The sequence below is a fragment of the Chlamydotis macqueenii genome, chromosome 17, assembly GCF_036417535.1.
Source record: "Chlamydotis macqueenii isolate bChlMac1 chromosome 17, bChlMac1.mat, whole genome shotgun sequence".
NCBI classification, from domain to species: domain Eukaryota; kingdom Metazoa; phylum Chordata; class Aves; order Otidiformes; family Otididae; genus Chlamydotis; species Chlamydotis macqueenii.
The window spans coordinates 10,581,836-10,603,327 of record NC_141572.1 but is presented as its reverse complement, the minus strand read 5'-3'; the positions used below and the strand labels follow the sequence as shown (position 1 = coordinate 10,603,327).

Below are 21,492 nucleotides of genomic sequence, written 5' to 3'. Positions count from 1 at the left end.
TTTGTTAACTTACATAATGCATTATGTAGAACCTGACATTTCTGTGCTTGTACGGTATCCAAATTTTTTTTTCAGCAGAAATACCCGAAGGTATTACTAATTAGGCACATATTTGACAAAAAAATATTTGCATCTCAAACTGCACTTCCAGAAAAATGCATGGCTATTTTGACAGACAGAAACAGAAAATCTGGAAAGTAACTCATCAATATTTGGATGGTACTCAGAAGAAAAATGTTTAGTGAGAGAAGCAGCACATCATCACGGAGTAGCTCCTGCTGGAAGGGACTCCTGGAGGTCTCCAGTCCAACCTCCTGCTCAAAGCAGAGCTGCCTTCAAAGTTACATCAGCTTACTGAGGCCCACGTCCAGCCCAGTTCCAAACAGCGCCAAGGACGGAGATTCCACAGCCTCTCTGGGCCCCTGTTCTAGTGCTTTAGCACCCTCACAGTGAACATTATTTTTCCTGTCACTTCATCCAAATTTCTCTTGCTGCAGCTTTAAATGGTGCCTCTCATCTGGGTCCCTCCTCTCTGCTGAAGACAGCAATACCATACACCCACTCTCCATCAGTCTTCTCCTCTCAGGATGGAGCAACCCAGCTCTCTATGACTTCATTGCCAGCAGGGCACACCATTGACCTGTGTTCAACCTCTTCTCCATGGCTCCAAATATTTTTTGGCAGAGCTGCTCCCCACGCAGTTAGGTTGCACAGGGGTCATTCAGCCTCACGTGCAGGACTTTGAATTTCTCTTTGTTGAACCTTCAGGCAGCTCCTCTCAATGCTCCTCCAGTCCAGTGAAGCTGAACGGTAGCCCTGCTCTCCAGCATACTGAACATGCCCTCCAAGCTGGTGTTACTCAAACTAAGGGTTCACTCCATCACATCATCCAAGGCGTTAGAGAGGATGAAGCTCTGGTGTAAGTCTCTGAGGAACGCCACTGGGAACTGGCTGCCTGGGAGAAGGCCAATGGTTGGCCACAACACATTTAAGGAGGCAGTAACCGAAAAGAGGAAGGTTGCCTCCTAAGTTGCAGATGATCAAGCAGACACAGACAAAAGGTTAAGGCTGAAACAATCCTTATAGGTATACACAGATGGAACCAAATTAAAATTTAATTCCTCTCAAAATGAAGATGCTGTGTCAGGGACAAGAAAAATAAATCAGTTTTTATTCTGAATTAGTTCCTCCAAGTGAAGTTGCAGTTTAGGTGAGATTTCCCTTTTTTTTTTCCTTCCAGAGAATCGACTGTCTTGTAAAGAGAGAAACATTTTATTTGTGCAAAAGAATGAAGCTGAAGCTATTATGATGTTTCTGTCTCAGTAAAGCCATGACTAAAAATTCGAATGCATACTCAAAAAATGCAGCATTATACCAAAGAACAGCAACCAAAGAAAATTTTTGCATTTATGGCTTTAAAGGGAATTTTCCAGATGCGACCTGGTGAAGAGTTGTCTAAGGCTTCTACAAATAGACAGGTTCTTTTCAACCCAATGAAAGACACGAGACCTTGAAAGGAGAAAAAAAATCTCTCAAATACTTTTTTTTCTCAAAAGAGGAGGTGAGGGTAGAAGGAGGAGAAAGCTATCTTTAATATAAGAGTCAAAGCATTAAAAAAACGCCACACCCTTGGCTACTGTGTACTGTGCCACTCACAGTGCCCTGAGAAAAGGGATTTAAACCTGCTTTGTGTGTTTTACTGGACACAGAAACTGAAGAAAACCCAGAAGCTGTAAGCAGAAAGCTAAGAGGAGCACCACAGCGAGAAACACTTTTCTCTAAAATATTTTGGTTTTAGCACAAGGGCAAGAACCCCAGCACCTCTGACCTGTAAGCGATGCTGCCCACAAAACCCAGGCCAGGGCACTGTCACTAATTACACTGCTCAAGACTTGCGGGGCCACATTTCACCATCCCGCAGGTGACTGCCTCCAGGAAATCACTGTACTTTGTAACACCCCATTTGAGAAATCACCCCAGAAAACACTCGTTACAGGAAGTCTTGTATTTGCCAGAAGCACTTTATGTTTATCTATTTCTACTGCTACCCCAGCAGTAAGGCACAATAAAGATAATTTTCCAAAACACGTATAGTAGGAAACTGAGAAGCAGGGACAATCCTTTACCAGTATTTTATGTGGTTTCTCATGAAGAGATTTTAAAAAGTTTTTTGCTTTGTTGTGGCACAGAGTCAAAACCACAGAAATTCTCCTTTCCCCCGCCCCCCGCATCCACCTCACCGTGCTGAGTTTCTCTATTTCCACCACCGCATTTGAAACACAGCAGCGTTAACACAAAACGGCTCTAGTCACCAAGGTAAGGAAAGATTCATTTCCTCTTCATGAGGATGATATTCATAGAACAAGTGTGTAACTGAAAGAAGATGAAAACTCATTTATCTGCCTTCCTCATATCTTGTATTGTAACTGCAGGTTCACCTAGCCAGGACTGGCTTCCTTCTGGACTTTTTGAAGAGAAGAGTGAGCAGCACTACTTTTGTCTTGACTGTTACGCTATCAAAGTAGATGGAAGAAACATTTAAGGCTTATTAATATCCAAACATGTCACAGAAAGTGATAAAAATAGTCCATTACTTCCATAGATATCAGCCACCTTATTTGCTCTTCTTTAAAATACTTATTTAAAATGTTGTTATAAAGTTTGTATAAAGCTAAAATTTAAATGAATAATTAGCATGCATGTTTGTGTGAATTGTGACTATTCCTGACTTATACAGGGGTCCAAACCAGTCTCCTTCTCTGCTGAAACCTTGATTATTTCAGCATACTCTTCAAAGAGATCACTCAGCTTCACAGCAGCTATGGACAAACTCTTCCCATATTGAAAGCTGACATATAAAATAAGTAAAGAAAACGCAGGAAAGTCAGCACTGGGGCAGGCTTCCACCAAGAAAAGTAGCAGCAAAAGTGCAGAAGTTTTTCATGGATGTTAGAGGAAAAAACAGCTCCCTATAGTTTCCAGTGAGCCCCTTCAGTAATGAGACAAGAGCAGCAGCAAAAAGAAACTGAGCATTAAGAGATGAGATGAGAAAATTTTATTTCATAGACTATCTGCAAAGTCATAAGCCAGACAACCTGACCAAGGGTTTATTTTTACCTTATTGATTATTGTTTTCAAAACACATTTTGAAAAACAAAAGTCCTACAGATACTGCTTCTGGAATGGTTCACTGCTCTGGGGCTGTGGGGAAAAGTAACGATCAAATGTTCCGTAGAAAGGGAAAGTGCCAGTCTTCCCAATGGAAGTTTCCTAATGAGACATGCTGGCACTGCAACTGTTACATCACATTTTCTTGTTGATTTTTTAAATTACTCCCACGTCTGTGTTTACCACCCTAGTGCTCTGAATCCACCTACTGAGATACCAGCGCCTCACCACAAAGCCCGGAACCCATCACACAAACTGCCCGAACAATATTTGGCCACATTCCACGATATTACCTCTCCAACTTCTGGTCAATATTGTGTTTTAATTAAACTATGCCTATTCATATTTTTTTCTCCATTTGAAAGAAATCTCCTTTGGAAGTCTTCTTCAAAGTACATCAGAACTAGCAGCAATATCCACGATCCAGAGTCTGAAGAACCTTATATTTCTTAAGATTACAGTTTTATATACAGAAAATAACGAAGGTTTATACACATACGATTGGATTGCACTCTAGCCTAACCAACTCCTCCATTTACACAAATACAAGCAGAGGTTTAATGTCCCACTCTACACATGCAGCCATATTCCAGCAATGCTTCCGCATACAAAACCATCATTGTTGGACCGAGAAACACGAGGCAGTAGGATGAAAAACATAGACAGACAAAGTAAAAGACAAAAAGTTACTTTTCTGTCCTTTGTGTTCACTTAATGATTGCTTTCTGCAGGAGACAGAAGGAGGAGAGCTGTTAATTATAATACACCTCCAGGATAGAGTGAGAGGGGGATGCCATGGCAACTGGCAAATGCAACAGTGAACAAAATGGTCACCCTTTGGTAGGAGTGAGACCAGGAAAGAGCTCGTCCTTTTGTCCCCCTTATCCCCACCTCCTCCTTCCCCCGCCTTTCTTGTCGTCTTTGCTGCATTAATAAAGCACACAGACAACTCGGGGAAAACAACTTTCTCTGTAAGCAGTCTGATGTCTTGATGTGCAGGAAGAAAAGATGAAAATTAGCAGCATGTGGGTGGAACAAAAAAAGAGGGGAAAACACATGAGGTAGAACTAGAGATTATTATTTTCTAATTATTTAGTGTTTATACTTATCTCCTCCCATTCTCAGCAAAGTGCCTTTACAGAAGGCTTTCAGCTCTTTCTTGAGAACAGCTTGTTGGTTTGTTGTTTCGTGTTGGTTGGTTCTGGTTTGTTTATTTTTTTATAGTGAGAATTCCAGATGAAAATGCTTTAGACATTCAAGGCAGTTCGAACAAGTCAGCCTCAAGTTTTCTTCTTGAAGAAAAAAAAGCCTAAAAGACCCCATTACTGCAGTGTTGACTGCATTCCAGAGCAGAAGGGGAAAAACCCACTGAAGTACACTCTAGCTTCACTTACGGAAGACATTTTTTTGTGTTCCAAATAAAACGTCACATTCACTGTAAGGTCCAACACAGAGACTGTAGCATCACCAGACTGATGCTCCAGAGTCACTCTCAGCACTTTTGAGGTCACGTGCAGACCCCGTACAGCAAGACCATCCCCTACGATCCCTTAAAATTCCTCAGTGCACAGCTGCAGTTTAAGACCACCCATCACCAGCACTGGGAAGGGTTAAACACTGGCCAAAGAAAACAAGACCCCAGTCACCTGTTCCGCAACTAGAGAAGGGCAGTAACAGCAGCACTAAAACAGTGCCTTTCCTCAACAAATACTGCTTTCTTTTATTATCACAGAAACAGCAAAACTTTACAGAAACCCAGGATGGCACTGGCAGCCCGCCAGGAGCCTGAAAGGCAGGGCTGATTTGCATAACCTGATTGTGCCTTTGTGTTTGTAATAAAATTTACTTGTTTTGATTCTGGTGGCAGCTTCTTCATGAAGCATCATGTGTAATTAGAGCTGACACTGAAGGCTGCTGAAGAGTTTTGACTGCAGGTTTAGAAAGGGAAATGAGGAGAATACTCAGAGTTTGGCATCAACCAGCGGGAGAAGGTGGTCATGGATGTGTTCGTTTGGAAGAGATGAGTGAAGCTAAGGGTGAAAGAGAGAATTTGATCAGCCAAAATGGTGCAGGGCGAGCTCGAGGTTTGGCAGCTGGAGCAGGAAAGGGTGGCTGAAATGTTATTTTCTCCCCCTTGCTCTTAAGGGATGGAGTTGGTCCCAGAGCAAGGATTTTTTGGCTAAGGCAGCAGTGAGTCTTAAATAACTCAGCGATGTTGAACCAGTCCCTTCTCATGACATTTAGATGATATACTATACTGTGAGCAGCCAATAGAAATTCCAGCTGCTACAACGCTACCCATTACTGGGACTTTCTACATACAGTCCCGTATTCTCAAGGGTCCAAACACAGGACTAGAAACTTAGTGGCATTTTGGAACTTTGCCTTTGAACACTCTTGTATTTTTAGAGACGTTAAATCCAGCCCTGTGTGCAATGTTGACGTCTGCAATGTTTTAAGCTATTTGTTTTATATAAAGTCAGTTCTCAGGACTGGCGATACACAGTATTCACTACCGCATAACCACAAAGTTCTACCTGTCCTCCCTTAGGCTACCTGTCACGACAGCTTCAATGCTGGTGAAAGCTGTAATTTTAGTATTAAGGCACTCAATGTTAAGTCCAGAGTAATAAAAATACCTTTTCAAATTGCAAGTCAAGGAAAAAGAAGACAGATGTGTTCTTACACTGAAGTATCTGCACATGCATTAATAGAATATTTTGTGTGCTACGAAGCTTCTTCCTAGCCTGTGCTGCAATAACTTTCCTGTGTCGACACATCCTTAACAGTATCACAGACATCATCATTTTATATAAAATGAAAAATATAATATTATCAATTTGAGGCAGCCAGTGGAAAGGCTTATTAGAAATTCTCTAATTATCTAGAAGCCTCGCAACCTCTTTCTGCTAGCACATCCCCTCCCTGGTCCTTAGGACCACACATTCAAGTACAATGCTATGTCAAGGTCAAACTGGTCTGCCTTTTAATTTTTAATTTTTCCTCAACAAGGCCTCCTTGGTACTCCGTTTCCAGGGACCATTAATTTCATATGAAAACCACAGTTGGCAAGACTAAAAATATATCTTATAACTCAGAGCAATAGCTGACTGCTTTCAGGATCTCTGCAAATCTTTGATAACATTCTCAGACTCAGAAAATCAAAGAAAAGAACAAGCATCTTTCAAAACGCTGCTTGATCACAAAGTGAATTAATGTCTAGCGTAACTTTAAGAACTTAATTACTAATCACACAGTGACCACTACTGGATAGCAATTCCAGCCCATTTGATACGTGTGTATCAAAAATCTTGCTCAAAATTAAGAATTTAAGTGGAAAAGGACAAAAAGAGGAGGGATGACTTTCAGCCACACTTATCTGCAGTCCGGTGTGCTGCATGGCCATACAAATGCCTGTGCCAGCACAGAGGAACACACACCACTGCACAGGCAGGAGCAGCCAGCAAGGAAGCAAGCTTACTTCTTCTAGCGGCACTTCTCACTTCAAAGTGCTGATTTAACTATGCTATCGTCTTCTACTATGACTCACTACCATGTCTTATCGAGGACGTTACTTTAAACAACAAAAAAATTTAAGAAAAATCCAACACCATCACAATTTGTATGTTGAACCAGAACTACTTACTTTCTTCCCTGAGTTACAAAAAGCCCCTCAGATGAGATGGGTGACTGCTCGCCCACCTTTGCCGGCTGCAGGACTACTCACTTCATGACTTTAAACACTAGCATAAGCAGTTAAATGTCTCTGGAGTCACAGCTCCACTCCTGACGGGTCATTACTGGTGGTCACACACACTTCTTTGGAAGCTGCCATAGTCTGAACTAAATTTAAGTAGTCTCTGGAACTTTTAGTCTCTTCTTTTTAAAAGCAGTGCAATGGGCTAAAGGGCCAATAGGCAATACTAGAAAATGAGAATATTTGAGAAGATATTTTGTTAAATCCTCAGCATACATTAGTTCAGTCATATGATCAACTCAGTGACTTCTACAAGAGCAGTTAAACATGCACTAAGCAGCAAAACAAAATTCTCTGAAGGGCTGATTATTATACTGCTGGAACAGATAAAATGGTATTTATTTTCAAAGCCTTCACTGGGCAATCTTCTGTAACACTGAAAACCGATCAGATAACATTGCCCTTGTCCTCTTAACTCTGAGAATATGATAAGAAAGACAAACAGCAGCATTAATATCAGTGTTTAAGAATGTTGCATCACCACTCTTTAGATTTTGAACCAAAGTGCGCTGAAGTTGATGAATACATCACTTTTAAAAGTTATTATTATTATTTTGGAATACTAAAAGAAATCTCCCGACAAATAACACCAAATAAATTTCTATACCAATTATTGGAATCTCCTTTGTTTATGCTACTCTGCTCCCACACACCATGAAGAATTTTCCTTTTTATTAAAAATAAAAAAATCCCCCACACACATTTTAGTCTTCCCTCTCACCTTTTCACTTTCACGTTAGGTAGTGTTACAAGCTCAGATTTTACTTCACCATTACGGTTTAACAGTAAATACTTATTACAGCAACACCGAACCTAGCCTAATAGAAACACAGCACAAATTATTCCTACCTCCCCAAATATGGTAATATACAGGGATTAATTACTAGCAGCTTTTTCAAACTCCTAAGTCTCTCTCCGGTTGCCTCTTGAATGACTGTTTGGGGTTTTCAGCTGCTTCTGCGTTAGACATTAAAAACTCAAAGCCCCCAGTAGTAGGATTTGGTAAAGCAAAATTGTGTTTGTTATGAGAAAATAGTTGCATCCAATTGAGAAGATGTTTAATTGATAAGATGATGCTCAACTAGAGCTCTAACGCTACACAGCATTTTATCCCAGTCTGTACTGAGTACACACAGGTACCTGTTAAAGGTATTGCAGTCCAAGCACAACCACACTGTTAAGCGTCCTGAAAAGACGTTAAGCAACACTTGAACTATGAACAGCAGTATAAAGCACCCCTTTCCAAAACACAGTCTTCTGTCCCTGGCACAAACAGGGTATGCTGCCACCCTATGCAAGACCTCCTTACAGAATATTCACGTTAGCTTCTTCATTGATGTGTCTACTTCATCAGAGAATATTTCAATTTCAACAGTTATCCAGGAGCACAGAACTTACTGTGACAAGGTTTAGTACCACGTACCACCATCTTTTTCTGCCTTCTTCAAAGCTGGAAGTCAACCTAAGCCACTTCCCCATGTATTTAGCTGTCTTTGTAGAAGATGCTAGAGTCTCATTGGCTCAACACATTTCAACATTGCATCAGTCATGAGGACTACAGAGGACTTCTGAAATTAAGTGAAGGGGTCACAGTATTGTCAAGCTATTAACAAGATTAGATCTCATCACAAAAGTATAATAACCCACTTTGTCAAATTCCATTTACTGATTGCTGTACTGTTTCCTGCTTATGCTTAAAGAGGCATATAAAAAGGCTTCAGTGGAGCTGTTAAATATTTAGGTTAAAAACTCTGATTGGTCTGGAAGAAAGATGAAAAGTCATAATTGAAATAATTCCAAATTTTAGTAGCAAATGAAAACTTTCATGAAAAAAACCACATACTGCCTGGAACTGTAAAATACAACAGCCAGCAGAGAAAGACATATATCAAGGTCAGGTTTGTGTTCATTAATTTTTTTTTTTCTTGACTGTCAGTTTCTTGGGATAAGTGACTGAAGAACCACAGGCCCCGTAAACCCACTCAAGTCATCCAGTAACAAAGCGCTTCTCTGGGCTACAGCAGCTCCATACATGACGTTATTTGTTTACAGAAGGCAAACACTTGCCAATTTTCAATAAAACAGGATTCAGTCTGTTGAAAATAGACAGATGTCTACAAGAGTGTCTATTCCTGTGTCTCCACACTAAGTCATAGCGTTATAGTAGCAGTAGGGCAGCCTTACACAGCTTATAAGATCCTTCTAGCAGCAGACGAAAACGAGACTGCAGTACGTAATAATCTCATCAGCTGGGACTGCTTCCTGAAAGGAAATGCTTACAAGCTTCAAAGTGCATCACGTTAAGAGGTATGTTTTATTTCAAGTGATTTAACAGGAAATCTCATCACTTCCAATGAAGTTAAATACTAGCTCGCCTATCCTAGCTCCTTCCAAGACTGGTTTGCGTGCAGGTTTTTCACCATTGCAATGTTTGCCACATGCCTGAGCAACTGTTGACTTTGCTGGAATAGCTGGCATAGCAATCACATACCCAGAACCTTCAAGAAAGCCCAGCAAGGAACACACGCAAGTTTGTTGAGTGGTTTTAAAATAGGTGAATACATCCAAAAAGCAAACAGTAATATTACTTTTAAAAGAAGTTTATTAGTAAATTCTTTTTATTTTTTAAGTCATAAATCACAGTGTGATGACGTCTATTTTTTCCTCAAGATAAACTGAAAAAGTCTTAATACGCTGAGCCAAGATTTCTTTATTAAAAAAAAAAAATTAAAATCTTAAATACCAGACTATGAGCAAAGAAACAGTCTGCTAGAATATCTGTCTTGACATTTCTGTTCATTTCTACAGTTCAACAGAAAAATGTTACTGACTTCCTGAAGGGCACACATTGGAGAAAGCTACTTCCATGAAGACCTAATAAAGAAAAACTCCCTTTACTCTTACATCCTCTCCTTTACTCTGCTAGGAGATGCCCTGCACAAACGCACATTTTAACTAAACGCACTGTTAGATAACTTTTATCTCAGTATTAATAACTGGAAACCGTTATGGATACTCAAGACTCAAACTTTCCACGCAGCACAGGGAAAAACATAGGTTGGTATGCCTTCTGACAACTAAAACTAACAGCATTTCAGGAAGAAATTTACTGTGAAGGTTATCTTGTCTCGACCAAATGCTGTGTAACAGAGGCTGCCCTGAGGGTCTGAACCTCCTCTGCCCTTCTGGACAAGGCAATAATCACCAGTAAAACAATATTTATCAAAACGAGATGAGGAGATCAAGTACTGACTCATAGAGTCAACAGAATAGTGCACCAAAACACAAGGTTCAAGCTTCACTGGAAGGCACATATCTTAAACAGAAACAAAAGAAAAAAAAAAAAAACAAAACCAAAAAACTAACCTGGATCCTTTCAAAACAGACACAGAAATATCTGCTTTTCCTGAAGTTGCAGAGTAGGAAGCACTAAACCTTGTTACGGGAGTTGACTTACAGCTTCCATTTTCTTCAGCTCCCCCAGGCAGAAAAGCCTAAAAGGAAGACTTCTTAACTCGATATAATACAGACCGTTCACCTTGTAAGTTCTTCTGCCTATCAACCAGCACCTCTAACACAGTTGCGCTGTAGTTCTGAGAGGCATTTGTCGCGCACATTAACACACTGAAGGGAGGACCAGGCAGTCCTGGTTGGACTGAAAAGGTTAGGCTGAAAAGGTCTGAAGAACAGAGGCAGCGTTCTGGTGATAGATACCAGATGTGCTTCAGAAGCTAGAAAAATTATCTGGAGGTTTACAAGATTCATTTATTTTGATAAACAGGTGAGATAATGTGAGAAGGATCTGAATACCTAAGACAGTAGTTAACTTGCTAACATCAGAGATGTACATCCTCAAAAGTTTATGTTTTTGCAAAGCAGAGACGGGTGCATTTTAGAGAAGAAAAGCCTCATCCAAACCTGGAAAATGAAGAGGAATCCTGAAAAAGTTTTACTGTCCTTCCATTTTTATGAAAATTAGTGCCTAGACAAAGGGACTCGCCCTCTCTGCAATGATAACGCTTTTTCCTGGTAACTGGGAAGCTGGAATACGGTGTGTGACTATCTCTAGACTGGTCATAGCATGTACTTGTACTCTTCCACTGGGCAAGACACATGACAGGAAGGTGAAGTTACAGTAGATGATGGGAAGATCCAATAATAGGAGAAGAGATACTTGAGGGACAGAAGAGATAAACTGCAGAAAATCAGAATAAGTTTCTGCAGGTCATAAAACAAGTTTGTTGAAGACATTTTTGAAAGAGCTCTGCTATAAACCAGTACTGCACAATTCAATACATTCGTACAGTTATCTACCTTTCTGGTACAGAAAACCTTACAGATGCTTCCTGTTCTACACACTTAAGCATGACAAAGACCACCACTTGTGAAACGCTCAAAGACAACAGAACGTTTCTAAGTTGCACTCCTACAGATTTTTTCAAATATTTTTAGACAAATACTCTCTTAATTACTTTCTGAGAGCCAGCAATCATTAACACAGGCTATATTTTCATAGCATAAAACATGCACAAAGCCCTGAGCAGTGTTAAAATAGACTATTAACTAGGAACACAGATTTTTCTTCAAAACGTATTTTAGTCAAAATCTGCTGAGTAACTGCTTCACTGTGTGCTGGTGGCAAAAATTATGGAAAGTACAAAACTAGAAAATACTCTGAAGCTTTCAACTGATGGTTTGCTGCCAAAATGAATGACCACTGAACATTTAAATTCACTAAGTTTTCTTCTTGGCTTTGATTTCACACTAAGGACTGATAAATAACCACCCCTTTAAAGCTCTATAATTGTTTGCTAGATAAACTGAGAAACTACTAGCTAAAAACCAGATTGAGTAATACAACAGAGTTAAAATCAGATTCTCGGCCATGCAAGTTGAGAGAAAAGATATTTGGTAGCTCTGGAGCAGAGTGCAACGTTAGCACAGGAAGAGCTGATGAGGTTGTTAGTCCTTAGGGATCAGAGAGAAGTAATTACCATCCATGAATGCTGAGGAATGACATAAACATTAAGGAAATTGTAGTGTGCTATAAATGTTTCAATTTGAAGATTGTTTGGGGTTTCCCCAAAAGCTTTTGGGCACACAAACTGTCCCTCGCGCCTGACATAAACAGTAGCAATGACGCCAACAAAAGGGACAAGCTCCCTACATTAATTTGGCCCAACTTATCTTAGATCACAACAACACAAGAAAATCAGATATTTCTAATTGCTGCAGACACTCAGCAACAGACTTAATTGCATAGACTACATAATAGAAGCTTGTTACAAGCAGTCGGGGACTTCAGAGAGCTTACCTGTTTCTGTGCTGACGCTCCCATATGCACCTGGCAAAACTTGACTGCCTGTTCAAGTGCTGCTTCTTCATCCACCTGAACACAGAACCACAACTAACGAAGTCACAATTACTTAGCTCATCTATAAATCAAACTAAATTCAGATGAAATGGGGATGTAGAGCATGTGAGTAAGCGGGAGAAGCGGCACTTCTATGGCAGAACAGTGATCTTAAGTGATTCAGGAGTATATATTCAAAGATACACAGCTCTCTCCATTCAAACTAACATTTAGCACGAATAAACACCCCATAATCGGTATTACAGTTCTTAACTGATTTCAGAAATTTATTTCCAAAACATGGAGGATCCTACTTTTTTTTTTTTTTCTCCCCTCTATTAGTGGCAAGAGCATGGTTCTTTGGGAGATATTTATCTCCCCAACCTTCAAACAGATACAGGGCCCATTTCACACTGCTGGGTCTGGCAATTATCGCTATTCTATAATCATGTCTGAGGTCACACAGAGAAGTTACAGTTAATGACAAAACACTTTACCTGTTTAATCAGCATGTACGTTTCAGACATGATCTTCTCGATTTTACCCAGGTCATAGGCCATAACTTTCTGACCTTGCTGCCACACTCGATAAGCATCGAACAGGAGTGTTTTCCCAGACTCCACATCCTCAAGCAATTTCCTCTTCCTGCTTGATCTCTGGACAGGTTCTTCTGTAGATGCTGCTTGAACTATTCCTTTAGCTGCCTGCTGTTGATGTTTGGAGCTGATACTTAGCTCTTCCAAAGAAAGTTCTGGAGTCCGGCTCTCTGGAGCTCTCTCCTTTGAGTTCCTGCCAGACTGAGGATGGTCTGGCTCACTGCGTTTACATGAAGAATCAATTTTTTCAGGGTCATTGGAATATCCATCAAGATCCATAGGCTCAACTGAACCAGGCCCAGGGAGCTCTTTAATTTCCTTGTCATTCTTGTCCTCCTGTTCCAATATGTCCATAGCATTGGGAATTTGTCCCTGGGTCACTTCCTTGACTCCATTTTCAGTACTATGTACTACTCCATCCGATAAAACTGGCTTTTTGGGAAGGACATCTTTCCCCTCTTCAGCACTAGTTTTATTAGACACGTCTGTTGTCATCCTTCCTGAAGCAAGGTTAGAAGACTTGGAACTCTGATCTTCTGAAATCTTAACAAAAGAAGTCATTCCTCTCTGTTCTTATTGAATATAGAAAGCATTTGAGCACAGCTATGACTACCATCAAAACTGACAATAAGTACCTTTACATTACTGCCTCTGGTAAAGAAAATGCATTTATCCTATGCTCATTATTGTTCACTCCTGAATATTAATTCATCCAAGCCACAACTCTTATAATTACAGTATTTGAATAAGTTAAAACACCACACAAATCGACAACACAGACTGAACCAAAGCTATAATTTTTTTCAGTCTATACTATGGGATCCAACTAAATGAAACCCAAGGTTTTAATAGCACAAAATTTTCTTCTAACATATTGAAATAGAAACTGAACCTCTTTCTTTTGGCAGCTGCAGTTCAACCTCAAATTTAACAACCTTCCTTTTGGTTGCTCTTACATAACTTTCTTCTTGTTAGTAGACCAAGAAGTATGCTAAGCTCTGCTACAGTACTTTAATTTTTATACTTTCACTATGGTGATGGTCCAAAGGTAGAAAGCCTCAGTACATCATCTTTTCTTTCAAAAATGGTTAATGATACAATTTTTCCATACAGATTTATGAACAAACTATTTCACACACAGAGGTCCAGTGTTCTTAAGGATGTTTTTGTTTAATTTGTTAAATCTATACTCTGTTAACTCGGAAAACCCTTAGGAACAAGTTCTTCCTTGAATGTATTTTCCAAATAAACTTCAAATTTCCTGTTATCTTAACTTGGAAACTGATCAGTCTCTATATGACTTTTAAAAAATAAATCTAAATTACAATTAAATGTAATAACAGGTGTGATGCTGTCAAGGACTAGCAGTTAAAAGTGGCTGGGCATGTAATATCTAGTTGTCTGGTTTTGTTTCAAGAGGAATCTTAGTTCATTTTAAAATAAAATTTCCAGTAGACTCCACTTGAAAATGCAGCTGTTCTTACACTCCATGTAACTACCATAATTTGAAATTTAAGAGACTGTCAAATCAAACTTACTGCAATCCATTCTCAACAACTGTATTTGTTACTGGATTTCAAAAACAAAAAATAACAATTATGGAAGAAAGTTTTCTGTTTAGTTGCATATAAACAAAAGGTTTAAGAAATAAGTGGTGATAATAAAGTACATCTCCAGCCTCAGGAGATCTAAGGAATGAGTAAACTGAACTTAGAAAAATCTGATTACTAAATCAACAACCACTAAACACACTGCTGCCTTACCTGTGTTAGATCGTTGAGAGTGTCCTCCAACACTTTCACTGTAAGCACAAAGGCTTGTTGGGCCAGAACTTGGCGATCTGCATCACGCAAGTACTTCCTATGCCACAGTAAGATAACAGAAATTAAGCTAATTGCCAAAAGCAAGAACCAGGAAGTAAAAAACAAAACAAAACAAAACAAAACCAAAACCAAAAACTACCAACAAAAAAACCCAACACAACAATTTTAAAACAATTTAGAAGAAAGCAAATAAAATATATATAGTTACATACTGAAATATAACGTTTTAGCTATGTTTCCCTCCACTTCTCCAGTCCCCACAACCATCCAAGATGACAAGCATGAAGCAAAAGATAGCACTAGCTACAGATGGGAGAAATGGGAAAAAAAACCAACACAAAACAATCCGAACCAAAAAACCCCCAGAGCAAAACTGACAACTAGAATTACCGTTTTCTTATACCAAGCCTTCTGTGCCCCTCAAATACCAGCTTTTTATTCAAACTTTTTCTAGAAAAAGAGTATTAGTCACACAAAGCTATCTTGAACTGTCAGGTGATTTTTCACGTCCTGGATGAATTGTGCATGTAAGGTTAGGGACATCAGCAAATCCTTTCTCACTGGTCATATCAGTTGCCTTTGAGTCTAGGATTTTTAGAGCTGAAACACCAGTGTGCTAATACCTTTTTTCCTATATAGTAATATAAAGAAATAATATTGTATATGTAAAACTTATTCACTCAATAGCTTCAATTAATTCACTAGAGCACTGTAACTTCAGTGTATTCCAACACAATGCCTTATTCCACTTTCAAGGAAAACATTTTCAGCCATCAATCTCATTTAACCGAGCCTGATGGAAAACTGAATTTCTATTTCAGAACTGGCTGGTTTTAACGAGAGCGTGAAAAATCAAGTAAATAATTTTGGAGGGTATTATTTCAGTCAAAAAGCTAACATTTTTAACACACATATTTTCTCTCTACAATATTCCATTAAACCGGTAATTCTATGGTTTGCTTTTCAGCCAAAGATACAAAAACGTGACTCCTCATCAGTTCAGCAGTATCTAAAGCTGATCTAAAAACATCCTATTTTTAAAAATAGGGTTGTTACAGGCATATACCAGACACACCCAGAATATCTGCATTTATAAATTCCTGTAACGATTGCAGGTCACCATGGCTGGCACTGGCTGATCCAACATGTCAAATTACTGGTTTGTTAAATTCAGTCTAGACTTATAAATAACATCTTATTTTTAGTACAACTGTGGGCTTGCTTAGGACAGAATTTAAACCTTCTATGGTCCAGCACTTCTGATATGCTAAAAGTCGAAGTATTTTTGGCTTCAAGTTTGCAGAACACGGGGAGATATATTCCCAGACATACTATGATCTATGCAAATTCACAGGCACTCACGCTCAGAAGCACATGAAGAAACCTTCAATGCCTCCAACTTATTGCCATCAATCATTTAGTTCAATTTCTTAAGCATTTGCCAGAGACTAGTTTCAAAATTTCCCACTCAGCAAGCTACTTGAATTTTACCTCCATTGCTTCAATGTTTTCCTTAGATGTTTTTTTTTTTGGTCTTCCCATTGATATGAATCTATATATAGCTCACATTAAATGGCTTATTTTTTTCTTAAATAAGGTTAATGCAATTAAAATTAGATCACCCCTGAACAGGATAAGCTTTTTAAATAGCATCAGCTGCCAATAGGCGCATAACCATTGTTCAGCCCGCCAGGGATTACGGGAAGGCAGGACGCCTGGGCCGTGACCTCCCTCACTGGACACAGCTCTTACGCAAGAGGCCAGGAGACGGGTGCAGAAGTGTGATGCTCTGTTCCACCAGTGAATCCCTCCACATGATAGAAAACTTCTCCAAGTCTGTTAAGCAGCTGTATGGCTGCTCTGAGTTTCAAGAGAAACACAGAGAAATTCTAGGCTCTATTATGGAATCATAATCCTGAGAAAAATTAACAGTCATTCCACTATATTCCCAAGGAAATCCATCTAACAGCTTTTTTCCTAAACTAAGAACATCTTTAAATAAAACAGTTACATAGTGAACAAAATAAATTCAAAGCTTTACATAGTAATGGATGAAAATAAACATATCATACTTTCCCTGATCAGGGGTCCTCTGTAGCATAGACGAGACCTTCAGCAGGGTGTTGTAATCCTTTAGCTGTGACAGCACGTTGAGCAGTAAGACAATAGAGCGGTTCATATGAGATGCAAAACTGCCTGGGCGGTCGATCTCATCCACGGGGATGCGCCAGATTCCCTGCAGAGAAAGGAAAAGAGGAAACCTCTAAAGAGGGATCCAACCGAAAAGGACAGAAATCTTAAAATACGGGTCCGACTCTGCAGCATATTGAATTTCACAGAGGGTCAGGGGGATGATGGACAGACAAATGCTGTGGTCCTTCAGACAGGGAGATCTGGATTTAAAGTCAACTGATTCCTGCCAGTAGCAAAAGAGGGAGGCTTGCAGAAGCCACAGCACACCTTCAAAATATGCTTCTTAGCTATTCTCACAAAAAAAAAGCAAGCAAAGCCTAAATTATACTGTGTATTTTTCTTAAACGTCTGTAAATATGCTTTCCTAAGTCAAAGCTTAACTACTATAAAAAAAAACCAATAAGTTTTCCTGGCCTGAAAGTTGCTACTCCTGTGCAGTCACAGCAAGTTTCTATCTTCAAATAATACATTACTAAGTGTCTTATGAACTCGGTTACTGCCTTGATACGATGAGTGTTCACCGTGCCATGAACCAGTCCGATAGGAAGAATCAGATTCCTCCGCAGTATCCATTTTCCAGTGGCACATTCAAACACTTGCGCGCACGTGCTGAGCCTTTTAATTAAATTCCTGGGATAAGGGAATCTTTAGGGGGCAAGACTGGAGACTGATAGAAAATATAATTTCATTTCAGTCAGTCAGCTCTGATTTTGCAATGTCTAATAAGTTTAAGGAGTTTTTTTCAGATATTTAACATGGATGCTGTCAACACACTAATCAACCATATTTGAAAAAAATGCAACGCAAATACTACAACGCTTGCACGTCAGTGTGGAACTTACATTATGAACATTCACAAAAACTGCTGTCACATCAGTGCAAACCCTTCCCTTGTGCTTTACTCAGTTCTGAACCTTTTCCTGTAGCAGCTCTTTAAGAGGAAAAATCCTCTGCTCATGTATATCACTTTGTGGCAATGCAGGAAAGAATCGCCTCATTGATAGAAGTACCTGACTGAAAATGAATTTGGCTTTCCAAACCTGTTCAGAGAGCAGGATATACAAATATTTGCACTTTTATCCTTGTTTAAAGGTCTTGCTTTGATATTTTTAGCTTTACTGGCAATGTGAGCAAAATTCGTCAGAACTTAATACAATGTGGAAGCAAAGAAAATTATTACAGCAATGAGAAATGACAATTGACCACAAAATAGGAGATATGGAACTTGTCTACAACAGACCCTCCCCCTGCACGTCTTCAGAGAATCTGCAGTTTTACTCCATAGAATGTATAGGAACTTGGGAAAAAAAAAAAAAAAAAAAAAAAAAAACAAACCACGCAAATATCAGTGTTTTTAAATAGGAAAAAATGACTTCAACTAGATATAACGTACAGACTGTTCTGCCAAATTTTCTTACTCTTGCTTTTCCCTCTTACTCCCCAGTGATCACAGAGAAAGCCTTTTTCCTCTTTGCTCCCCAAAGTCTTCTTTCAAACTTTTTTTCGTAGCTTCCCTTTTCCAGAAAGTACCTAAAATGGTGCTGCGACCGACCCCTGAGGTACAACCCTTGCTTCCTCCCATCCCCAACTAGAAACGTCCACAAGTACCTTCTGTGGCTTGGTGGCAAAGATCTTATCCGCTTCTGCAGCTCAGAAGTGCTTGAGCACACACACATCTTGAAGGTACCAGTTCCGTCAAACTGCACGTACTTTATTTAAATAGAGTTTGGTTTTTTTTTCCTCCCAGAACTACACAGTGACTTTCCTTTCAGGCTGCAGGTGACACACACATTCTGGAGCTGGTATTTTTTGCTTCTCTGCACATATGTAAACTGGGTTTCTGCCAAATCCTAAAACAACTGAACGGCTCATAACGGCACCACATTGCAAGAACCTGTTCAGCCAATTTAACTATACGAAACAATTTACGGTCAACTTAGATGCATACTGTAGGAACGGAAGACAGCCGTGTGTAGGTTCCTGCTCTTTTTCACATTATCTCATCCTTCATTTGAATTAGGTAGATCACTTGGAGGGAGCTTTCGGATACTGTATCTGGAATTAGTTCAAAATAATTTTGCAGCTCCTTCTCACATGTCCCGTGTATACATTATAATGCTACGCCGGAAATTACAATAATGCAGTAAAATCATTCCCAATGACAGCATATGCTAATCGCAGCCAGAAAGCTGTGAAAGGGACAAAGTCCATCTGACAAACAAAGCTGTGTATTTTGGGGAATGCTGCTCTTGTCTGTCTACACAGGGCACACTAGAAGAGCTTAAATTACAATTCACATTAGACTTGTTTAAGTTTACTTTATCACTGCAATTACAAGAGGTCTGATTTTAAAAGGAAAGTCACCAACTTTTCATGTGTTGACTTGCAGTTTTACAAATGCAAACCAGTAATAAAGAAAAGATTACTGTCCTGTGTTACATACCTGCTTGTTTCACACACGGCCTCAAGCCAAAAGCAGAAAGAATCCTGCCATCAGAACAATCTTCACTCCACCCATTTGATCTTATTAAGCAATATGCAAAACATTCACATTAAAATGAGTTTATTGAATTTATTTCATGAGTGATGTTGAATTCTTTTTAAAACCACAATTTGAGTCAGAGACTAAAGAAGCAGTCTCATTCAAACCTCTCCCAAAGAGGAGTTTAACTAAGCCCATCAGGCATGAAATTTTCCCTCCTAAGTATTAATAACCTTCAGGAAGAACATTTTTGAATTCAGATCATACACTGCAACTTTTTTAAAAAGTTGAATGCTAGGCTATTTTTTTTTAACAAAACCTAAGAAAGATATAAATGCAAAGCTCATAATGAAATAACTGGGGAGGAGATTGGAAAAGGATATTCAGTTCAGCTAAAATTAAAAGTTTTCATATCATTATTTGTTAGAAAAATACCTCTCTTGAAAGTACGCTCACAGAGGAGTACCGATCCTTGTGACAAACATTTGCAGTTCTTTGAAGGGTTTTTTTACTGATTATCACAACTCAGGCCACTTGATAAAACACCTCCGGCTCTGGCCACCAAAAGGATTTCACGTCCAACACACTGCTCCTGTTTCCTGGCCACCATTCCCACAGCTGAAAGGTTCTCCTCCCTTCCTCAACAGCCAGCGAAGCTGTTTACACGAAACCAGAGGAAGGAGTGAGACGCTTCCAACAACTCCAAAATGCCTCTCAAGATCCAAAACATCAAGCTGCTCTCCATGCCTTCCTGGCTAAACAAACTCTGGAAGAGCTGGGGGTGGGGGAAGTAAGGCTGATACGCACTGCTAGAAAAAAAGAAATCTGGGAGCACATGAAAATTCTGCAGATAACTTAATAATGAATTTTACATTAAATATGAAACTGAATAATGAAGTCAGTATATCATACTCCTGGTGACACTTTTAAAGTTTTTTTAGCTTGAAACTTGCTGTACAACCTTTCCTTAGAGAAGAATCGAAGATGCGGGGAGGAGGGCAAGGAGAACAGGACCGTGCTGCGCAGGGTTTTGCGAGCACGAGCTACAGCAAGAGCAGATACTTTCTAGTTCAGTCACTGAAAATAGAGAGGAAGGAAGTGCTTATTATTCTTCCATGCCGCTTACTCCAGAACTTTACGGGAGGGGATTCCCTGGGGTTTAAGAATGCCTCTGAGGAGAGGCTGACAGTTCTCAAGGAAACCCAGACTTCTCTGGGGATGGCTGTTGCTGCCACTGCAGAGCCATTTTCCAAGCAGAGGTCAAGCTTTACTCTCTCAGTGCGCCATGGTTTCTCTTTTTAATGAAATGGAGAAATGCTAGTCATACTCTAGATGATGCGATTCTCATATAACAAGCAAACACATAAAAAACTACTGCTACAAATAAAGACCTTCAATTGCTTATGACTCAATTCTCCTTTTTTTCTTTTTTTCCAATGGGTCCCAGAAGCAAAAGTTGCACCGTATACAACAAACTCAATTCCACTGCTGCCTTCACATGAGCAAAGCAAAAACAAACACCACTTCATTTGTCAGTCCCAGTAATGTCCTACTAAGAAGAGCCTTTAGTAAAAAGCAAATCCAACTGAAATATTATTTTAAGACTGGGAGAAAATATCACAAAACTAACAAACCAACTAATAAAGTGGTGCAGGGAAGCCATTAATTAATAATGCAACAATATTGTAAAATCAGAAGTTCAGCTAAGCACAATTACATAATCCCTGGAAAGCTCACACTTTCCTAAACTTTTTTTTTGAAGTCTGGGTTTGAATACAGCGTTAGGCGCAACATACTGAAGTACTATTAGCTTTACTCATGTATTCTTTTTACAGTTACTTAGGTCAACATAACATCTTGCACTGGGGGCCTGGAAAGGAAAAGAGTATGGTTCAAGCTGACAGTTTCAATGCATAGGATTTGAAACCTCACTCTTTTCATATAAGTTCAGCACAGACCTTTAAACATCCCTACTCCTCTCTGTGAGCATCGCTCCACTTTGCGTTCAAGTCGGTAAGTGTGTGTTTGCTTAACTCACTTCCTGCTAGTGTAACCATTAAAACCCCTGCCTCCTCCCCCACTTAGCAAGTTACTAAACCACCTTTTCTCATCCAATCTGA

At 39.4% G+C, this 21,492-nt stretch overlaps 1 protein-coding gene across 6 annotated transcripts in view; it reads right to left on the bottom strand.

The window, feature by feature from the left end:
- Nucleotides 1-21,492, bottom strand: part of CABIN1 (calcineurin binding protein 1) — a 116,911-nt gene that overhangs the window by 17,400 nt on the left and 78,019 nt on the right. For all 6 annotated transcript variants that reach the window (XM_086761305.1, XM_086761307.1, XM_086761308.1 and 3 more), the window contains exons 30-33: nucleotides 16,770-16,933; nucleotides 14,638-14,734; nucleotides 12,776-13,417; nucleotides 12,240-12,314 (exon numbers count right to left, since the gene is read on the bottom strand). In XM_086761305.1, the coding sequence (XP_086617431.1) occupies nucleotides 12,240-12,314; nucleotides 12,776-13,417; nucleotides 14,638-14,734; nucleotides 16,770-16,933 (978 nt within the window). The remainder of the gene's footprint in view (nucleotides 1-12,239; nucleotides 12,315-12,775; nucleotides 13,418-14,637; nucleotides 14,735-16,769; nucleotides 16,934-21,492) is intronic.